Genomic DNA, 9,365 nt, shown 5'->3' with positions numbered 1-9,365 from the left:
AAAGAAAAAAGAAAATGTCAAAACTCGAGAACTAAACTGATAATAAACCGATTCAAATAAAACCAATTTAATGGTTTTATTTTTTATTGGACATTGGTTTGATCTCTTTTTTATAAAATCGATGGATTTTGTTTGATTCTTGATTAACCTCAAAATCGATAAAACCTAACCGATGATCACATTTATCAAAAACTACTCTTTTCTCTATCTTCTACTTTTCCTGGTTGGATATAGTTTTATTCTACAATTTTTTCCTTCGCCATCTCACTAGGACTTCACATCTCTCTTTTGAAAATCATTGAATTTTAATTATTATATAAATCTTATCTCTATCTCTAAAAGTACTTTTTATGTATTTTAAACACTTAAAAGTAAAGTACTTCAAAAAAGAAAAAGAAAAAGTTGACACACAAAATGATTGGACACCAAATTATGGTCGTTTGAATGTGATAGATTTAGAAAAAGAACAATGTTTGGAGAATATATTATATATTGGATACTCTAATTTACTTGATTAATTACACGTTTTTGCCGACAAGTTCGGGACATGGGAGCCTATTTTGACTAAAAGTCAACACAACATCCAAGAACTTTTTTTTTTTAATAATATTTTCAAAATACAATTGAGCAAGTGGATTTTTTTTTTTTAAATAAATATTTTGCACACATACCCAAATCATATTATCTCTATAAATAGCTCAAATTCAAAACCTTTCCCTTTCTCTCAAAGGATTATATTTATTCAAATGCCTTCTCTAATGTCAAGGCCTTTGTTTCTCAGTTTCTGCTTATTTCTGCTATTTTTCAGCTCAAATTCATCAGATAATGACTCTCAAAAGGTAATTCTCTCTCCAAAAATCATTATTAATTTTATTTATTCTTTCCCCTTGCTCAAGTTTTTATTTTATTTTTTAAAAATTTTTCCAGACATATATTGTGTATATGGGAAGTCATCCAAAAGGGAAAGTTTCAACTTCATCTCACCATATAAGATTGCTAAAAGAAACCATTGGCAGGTAAATTATTAATAAATCCATCCCATTTTCTTCATTATCATTATTGTTATATTAGACTCTTAAATATATATTATCATCTAAATGCATAGAAAACTCACAAAGAGGAAACTTCTTGATGAAGAAAAGGTTTATTTTTCATTTATTTTCTTTTCAGTACTTTTGCTCCACATTCTTTACTCCATAGCTACACGAGAAGCTTCAATGGATTTGTTGCAAAGTTGACTGAACCTGAAGCAAAGAAAGTTTCAGGTACATTAACAAAATTTTACTTTTTTTAATGGTTAAAATTGCTATACTTGAAATTGAAGATTTAAAGTATAAATCGATACCCACAGACAAGTTTAAGAGCAAAATTGAAAATTTCATATTTAATTTTATTCTTATGTAATTAAAGTTTAAAAAATGATTTAAATGATAAAATTATTGAAAATATTTAGAAATAATAACAAAATATCACAATTTGTCTAGACTACTATTTGTATCTATCATGACACAAAAAAGACAAATATAGTTGTCTATCATGATCCGTCATAAATAAACGGTAAAATTTTGCTATATTTATAAATATTTTGATTCATTTTCTTATATTTGAAAACAAATCTTAAAATTTGAAATACATTTTAATCCGTTTTTATTAAAAGTGTTTAAATAAAAATGAATTTTTTAAAAATATTTTCTCCGTTTAAGTCAATTTAAATGGGCCGTTTGATGGTAGAAATGGAAGGGGTAATATCAGTTTTCCCAAATGGGAAAAAACAACTCCACACAACAAGATCTTGGGACTTCATGGGTTTCTCCGAGCAAGTGAAGAGAGTTCCGGCGGTGGAAAGCAATGTGATAGTGGGAGTACTCGACAGCGGAATTTGGCCGGAATCTCCTAGTTTTGACCACACAGGATACGGTCCGCCGCCGCCCAAGTGGAAGGGCAGCTGTGAAGTCTCCGCCAATTTCTCTTGCAACAAGTAATACAAAATATCTACTAAACTTCTTACCATTTTTTTTAAATAAAAATTATGACACAAAACTTCTTAACTATTGTATTTAATGTCGGTTTAAATTGACTTTATAAGTGTTAAAAGAATATTTTTTTTTAATGGTCAAAATGCTAAGCCCTTGTTTGATGAGTATTTAATTTTTAATTTTTGAAAAATGAACTTATACATACTAAGTTTATTTGTTTTGTTATTTATTCTATATAGTATGTTTTAAAAAATCAAGCGAAAATTGAATATTATAAAATATAGTTTTAAAAAATGGTTGTTTTCAAATATAGGAAAATGAACCAAAATATTTATAAATATAACAAAATTTCACTGTCTATCTATAATAGACCATGATAGACTACTATCTGTATCACGATAGAGACAGATAGCAGTCTATCACGGTCTATCGTGAATAGGCTGCAATATTTTGCTATTATTTGTAAATATTTTTTACTTTTTTGTCATTTAAAATAATTTTCCTTTAATATATTTTTTTTTGTTTTTTGAATTTGACTAAGTATTTGAGCGTTTATTAAAAAAAAAGAGCAATGTTGCACCTATGTATCATGTTTCCTTTTTCTATCCACGAAAAAAAATATCTTTTTAATTTTAAGTAAAATTAAAAAAGATTGACACATGTCAATTTTTTGTTAGATGTAGTTCACTCCACCTAAGTTTTTTCTTTTAAAAAATTGAAATTAAAAGTTATAGTATAAATTTTGAGAGAAAGAAAACAAATTCTAAATTTATCGTAATCAATTGATTGAAGTTTTAACATGATATCAAAATTTATCATCTTAAGTTTTTTATCTGATTAATATTTTAACTATATTTAATTTTCAATTAATATTGACATTCACTTATTCGTAGATTTTCACGCTTTATAGGTAGAAAAATGTTGAGTATTGATTAAAAAAAGTCATGTTACCATCAACTTTAGTTTTTTTGGTTGACTTTTTGAAATCTAATGTGATTTTATGTGTTCTTTACAGTAAAATCATTGGAGGTCGAGCATATCGTAGTGATGGTAAACACCCAGAAGGCGACATCAAAGGTCCAAGAGATTCGGATGGCCACGGGACACACACAGCATCGATTGTGGCCGGAGGGGTGGTTCGACAAGCCAGCATGTTGGGACTCGGCCTTGGCACAGCAAGAGGCGGGGTCCCATCAGCACGCATTGCCTCATACAAAGTATGCTGGTCCGATGGCTGCACAGATGCCGACATTCTTGCTGCATTCGACGACGCCATTGCGGACGGTGTCGATATCATCTCCGGCTCTCTTGGGGGATCAGGGATCAGAGATTACTTCAACGACTCCATAGCTATTGGATCTTTCCATGCAATGAAGAAGGGAATTCTTACGTCATTAGCTGTTGGAAATAACGGCCCAGATTTCACAAGCATTGTTAACTTCTCGCCGTGGTCGTTGTCGGTAGCGGCTAGCACCACTGATCGGAAATTCGAAACTAAAGTTGAGCTCGGAGATGGAAGAGAATTTAATGTAAGAAAATTAATTTAATTTAAGCTCTTATCGATTTATTAATTTCCTCCCCAAAAAAATTAAATTTATGAAACTAATTATATAATTTTATTTTGGTACATGAAGGGAGTCAGCATCAATACATTTGATTTAAAAGGAAAACAAATTCCATTGGTTTATGCTGGAGATATTCCTAAGGCTCCGTTCGACAGTTCCGTATCAAGGTAATTTTTAAAATTTAAAATTTAGTTTTTATTTTTTTTAATAAATTTATAGAAAAATGTCAATTTTTTTACAAAAATACCAAAGAAAAAACTGATAGACTTCTATTAGCATCTATCACATACGATCAATTATTAATTATAGATATTGATAGACTTTTATCAACCTTTAAAAAAATTAAATTTGACTGTTTTGTATAAATAATTTTCTTTATTTTTAAATTTTTGAACATCCCCATATTTTTTAAGTTTAAAGTTGAATAATAATAATTATTATTATGATTTGAAAAACAGACCATGTGAATTTTTGTTTAAAAAATTTATAGAGGTAAGTTTAATAAAGGCTAAGTTTAATTGAGAGTGATTTTAAAATATAATAGTAAATCATTTTTTTTATGTGTGTCTAAAATAGATTCGAAATCAATTTTGAATGATTTAGGGTATATGTTTGTAAATAATTTAAAACATAACTAAGGTGATTTTAACAACTTCAAAACCACTTTTACCAGGTGTTTGTTCACCCTAAGAACATATTTGAGAACAATTTTGAAATTGTTAATAAAATCACTTTTGTTAGTTCAAAATTACTTTCAACCATCTCTTTCATGGTACAAAATTAATTAAATAATTGTTCTTTAAATTAGATTTTAAATAATTATTTAAAATCTAATAAAAGTGATCTTAACCATTTCAAAATCAATTTCGAATTGGTTAAAATCACTCTCTAACACGTCCTTAATAATTCATAATCGATTCAATGTTTATTTAATCTACACTTAAATTTTAAACGACCAACAAGTACTCAATAGGAACGTAACACGCAACACTTTTTTTTTTAAAAAAAGAAGAATATATGATTAAGTATAGTCTAGACTCTACTTAATCATCGTGGTTTCAAAATTACTTCCACCGGATCCTAAAACTTTTGATGGAAAAAATTAAGTAGAAATTTATAAAATGAACAGGATGTGCTTTGAGAACACAGTGGAGTTGGAGTTGGTAAAAGGTAAAATTGTAGTATGCGATTCATTAGCTGTTCCAGGAGGAGTTGTGGCTATAAAAGGAGCGGCGGGCATTATAATGCAAGACGATTCTCCACAAGATGATACCAACTCTTTTCCAATTCCTGCTTCTCATCTTGCCCCAAAACCTGGTGCTCTCATTCTCTCTTATATCAACTCAACCAACAGGTATTTAATCAAATATTTTACCTTAATTTAATTCTATTTTACACTAATTAATCACTCACTTGCATTGATTATTACATGAAAAATACTAATTAACCTACTAGCTAGGCTACACCCATTTCTTTTGCCTTTATAGTCCAATCACACCAAAATATTTCACGATGCTTTTTTTTTCGTTCGTGACGTAAAAGATGGTTAGAGCCCAACTAGTAAGTATTACCCTATTAACATGAAATTTCATCTAATAATTATCTGATTATGAGAAAACTACATCAATAACGTGCTCTTTCAAGATGGTGCCTCTTTGGGAAAGAAGAATAACTCTTGTATATTATAAATATAGTGAGATCTATTAATTTTTTCAACGACGGATCTCAATATTCTCCAAATCACATTTTTTTTTTTAAAATTGAATTTTTCTATAGTTTGTGATAAATTGTAAAAAAAATCATAAACCACATGATTAAATATTTCTTAAAAAAACTCTTACTCATGCTATATTCAAAAAGGGATTAATTGGTGAATTATGATGATTTACAGCCTTCCAACAGCAACTATAATGAAGAGCACAGAAAGGAAACGTAAAAGAGCTCCTTTTGTTGCATCTTTTTCATCCAGAGGTCCAAACCCAATAACCCCCAACATTCTCAAGGTAATATTTAATGTAAAAAAAAAAAAAAAAAAAAACTTAGTTATGAATTGCACATCGAAACTCACTAAAAATCTGTCATGTGGTAAATTATTTTTATTCCGACGAAATGTCGATATTTCCATTTGTATTCAGAAAGGATTGAGTAAATCAGCGGAAAAAGGACAATAAACACTAGATGGACAAGAAATTTCAACAATCAATACTTCCGACACAACTTTCTATATATTTCCTCTCATTGATACTTTTGGTTTTCGTAGCCTTTTAACATTTGGTTGACGTGTCATAGTGGTCATGCTGTCCATTTTCTCTAATATCTTTACATGTTTAACAATAATATTAGGAGTGAATCGATAATTTCATTACATCGCAGAAAAACCCACGAAATACAAAAATTAATCATCAAAATACCATTAATATAAATATAATATAAATAATAGACATATTAACTTGTTTGAAAATCGTAAAATCTTTATTTACCAATTAAAATTTATTTTTTGAATTTTTGAATTTCATAATTTTTTCAAAAAATGTCTATCAAAATCTATATTCTCATCGAAATTTTCATTTTTTTTTTTTGGAGCAGTTCTCTATATAATTAGTTTGTTTTGAACTTGTACAGCCAGATTTGACAGGTCCAGGAGTAGAAATTCTTGCAGCATGGCCTTCAATAGCTTCACCCTCAGGAGCTGAAGAGGATAGTAAAAGAGTTGCTTATAATATCCTTTCAGGAACCTCTATGGCTTGTCCACATGTCACTGCAGCAGCTGCTTATGTTAAATCATTTCATCCTACTTGGTCTCCTGCTGCACTTAAATCTGCTCTTATCACTACAGGTAATTAATTATCCAAATTAATTAATTTTCATGCTAAATTAACACTTAAAAGCCTTCAACTTTAAATTAAATTTTGAAAACTTTACACACTTCAATTTCGTAGCAATTTCAATTCTGTTTTATACTATTTGATCCGAGGTCGTGTTTGAATTTAACCTTTTTCGGTGTTTAATTTTAAATATGAGTCGTTTTGAAATGGAATGAGATGCTTAATAACTACTATTTTGAAAACGCTTTCAATGTTTATTTCAATTATTATTATTTTTCTTTTTTTTTATCTAAAGAGTTCAAATAAAAATGATATTTTTTGAACAAATATATGTTTTTTTTTAAAATTGTGTTCAGATTTTGTGGTCTAAAATTTATAGTGCAAATTTTGAAAAATATAGATTTTGAGTTTGAAACTAGGTAAATTGTATTTACACAAAATAAAGAGAACTAATAAATGTAAAATCCACATTATAAGTTCAGTTGTTTTTTGAAATATATAATATAAATATTTAAAATAATAATTATACATGTATTGTCTATTCGTATCTTTCTTAAGTGGGTATTGAAAACATGAGTAGATGTTACATAACAAAATAACCAAATGAATTTATGGATACAAATAGTATTTTACGAGTTTAACTCTTTTTAAAAATGACAAAAAACTAAAAGATCAAATGATTATCAAACAAAATTTTAGTATTTATTTTTAAAATTAATCAAGCATCAGAGTTATTTTAAAAATGACACTTTTACCTTTATTCCTCGCTTATATAATGTTGTTGTTGAATTCAATTGATGAGTTTGCGAAATTTGGAAGCTATAAGCCATACCGGTTGGAAAATTTTTCTACTTATTTTCTTCTATTGGTTTCGAAGGATTTTGTTTCTCCTTTGTCCTTAGGGGCTTAATAATATGAGTTATTGTTTGATAAATTAATCAATATAAATCTATATGCATGCAGCATTTTCAATGAGTCTTAAACGTAATCCAGATAAAGAGTTTGGATATGGTGCTGGTCACATAAATCCACTAGGCGCAGTGCAACCTGGTTTAGTTTACAATGCTTCCGAGATTGACTACGTAAAATTTCTATGTGGTCAAGGTATGCATATTTTTTTTGTAACATGAGCTTAATAAAAGGATATGTTTTATTGTTGGCATGAACTTGTTCAAACTAATTTCTTTCATTCTTTTCTTACACTCCTATAACTTATTTTTCGACAGGTTATAACACCGAGTTGCTCCAACGAGTCTCAGAAGACAATGATACTTGTTCTTCGAACAATTCCGACACGGTGTTCGACCTTAACTATCCTTCCTTTGCTCTTTCCACAAATATCTCAAAATCAATCAACCAAGTTTACAAGAGGATTGTCACCAATGTTGGATCAAAATATGCAACATATAAAGCTACCATAATTAATCCTTGGAAGAATCTTGAGATCACAGTAAATCCATCTGTTCTTTCATTCAAGAATTTGGGAGAGGAGCAAACTTTTGTGCTTACAATTAAAGGAAGAATTAGTAAAAATATTGAATCAGCTTCTTTGGTGTGGGAAGATGGGAAACACAAAGTGAGGAGTCCTATTACAATATTTGATTCTAATATTCATTCTTCCTAATTAAATTTCCATATATATATATATGTAATTCAAGTATTTTCTTAAATTGTAGGGTCAAAAAGAGTAGTTTTGTTGGTTTTACAGCTTAATTTATTTAAATTTGGTTTGTTGGTCAAAAAGACATATTTCACCTCAAGATGTGTGTATGATTTCCTACAATTGAATAAACACTATCAATAAAACATGTTTGTATATTGTCTTCCTTCCAAGTTGTTATTTTTTTAATTTAAATTTCATTCTCTCTCTTGTTTATCTATATGCTTGTCGATGGTCTCTTCCATTCCTATTTAATCTCTCTCTTCAAGTCAATTCATCTCGTGTTTTGAAAGAGAATGGATTAAAAAAAAAAAGAAGCACATATCGCAAAAACCATTCTACCGATGCGGCCTACTTTGTGGAATGGTCACAAGTGTTGTGATTTGTCACAGATGGTCTGATCCTGATCATTCGTGTAGGGGACATGCGAGCGGGAACATCCTATACAAATAGTTTGTATAAGACCTGACCACGAAGTATTAACATTTCGTTATATAACACCGTTCTGACAGAGACTTCACTTCACTAGGATGATCATAGGTAATATGACCTCAATCCCGAGTGAGTTGAGAACTCCTGCCATTGAAGGCGGTTCTTTGATTTGCATGGGTGTGAGTGGCCAGGCCGCCGACTCAAACCTACCACTTTAGAGATTCTTCTAATTTGGGAGCTGGGAACTTAGCTACACAAGATGGAATTCACTCCTACCCCGAAGCAGGGGCAAGTAGATAGATAGCTCCCTTAAGGGCTGATTCCAGGGCTTCAATGATGTGACGCCACACACCTTCTCTTGACCCAAAAGGTGTTCACACATAGTTGGACTATGTTTTATTGCTCATTAGAGGGATCAGTGGTACTTAAGGAGTGAGATGTAACTACAGGGGCAAAATAGTAAATTGGCCTAGCTGTACTTACGAGCATCTGTGAAGGGTTATCGTACTCATGATTGGTTATATCCGATGAGCACAGAAATATATCTGTGGTAAGAAGAGTTTAGTTGTCGGTCTTTAGTGGAATGTCTGGCAGTTAATGGATGGTGGATCTCGTGGCTAAAGAGTTTAGTCAGCTATTCACGTACCGTTGGAGTTTCGAGCCATAGGTTCATAAGGTCCCCTTGGTAGCTTGAATAAAGTTGAGAATCAATTTTTGGGTTAGTTTGAGATGTTCAAATTGACAATAGGGAGTTCATTTATATATGTATAATTGAACTCGTTAATTATATATGATATGATTGACTAAATGTATGAGATACATTATTTTGGAGGAAATTGGATATAAATATGATTTATATCAAGTAGAGGAGAAAACAATATAGTAGATATATGATATCAAACTATAG

At 30.0% G+C, this 9,365-nt stretch overlaps 1 protein-coding gene across 1 annotated transcript; it reads left to right on the top strand.

The window, feature by feature from the left end:
* The first annotated feature begins 639 nt into the window (after positions 1-639).
* LOC120080852 (cucumisin-like) lies at positions 640-8,192 on the top strand. Its single transcript, XM_039035504.2, has 11 exons — positions 640-839; positions 928-1,016; positions 1,171-1,265; positions 1,732-1,978; positions 2,992-3,505; positions 3,611-3,708; positions 4,671-4,895; positions 5,433-5,544; positions 6,164-6,377; positions 7,330-7,470; positions 7,593-8,192. Exons 1-11 carry the CDS (start codon positions 747-749, stop codon positions 7,988-7,990), a joined length of 2,226 nt encoding a protein of 741 aa, XP_038891432.1. The 5' UTR covers positions 640-746; the 3' UTR covers positions 7,991-8,192.
* Positions 8,193-9,365: the final 1,173 nt, after the last annotated feature.

The sequence above is a fragment of the Benincasa hispida genome, chromosome 7 (assembly GCF_027475165.1).
Source record: "Benincasa hispida cultivar pf3 chromosome 7, pf3_genome.v1.1, whole genome shotgun sequence".
Classification (NCBI taxonomy): domain Eukaryota; kingdom Viridiplantae; phylum Streptophyta; class Magnoliopsida; order Cucurbitales; family Cucurbitaceae; genus Benincasa; species Benincasa hispida.
This window is presented reverse-complemented; position numbering and strand designations above follow the sequence as displayed.

Excerpts from the sequence above, each read along its gene's own strand:
- LOC120080852 (XM_039035504.2), top strand. The coding sequence starts at position 747 with ATGCCTTCTCTAATGTCAAGGCCTTTGTTTCTCAGTTTCTGCTTATTT. Across the intron at positions 840-927 it reads CAGATAATGACTCTCAAAAG|ACATATATTGTGTATATGGG; the intron begins GTAATTCTCTCT and ends AAATTTTTCCAG. Across the intron at positions 1,979-2,991 it reads GCCAATTTCTCTTGCAACAA|TAAAATCATTGGAGGTCGAG; the intron begins GTAATACAAAAT and ends TGTTCTTTACAG.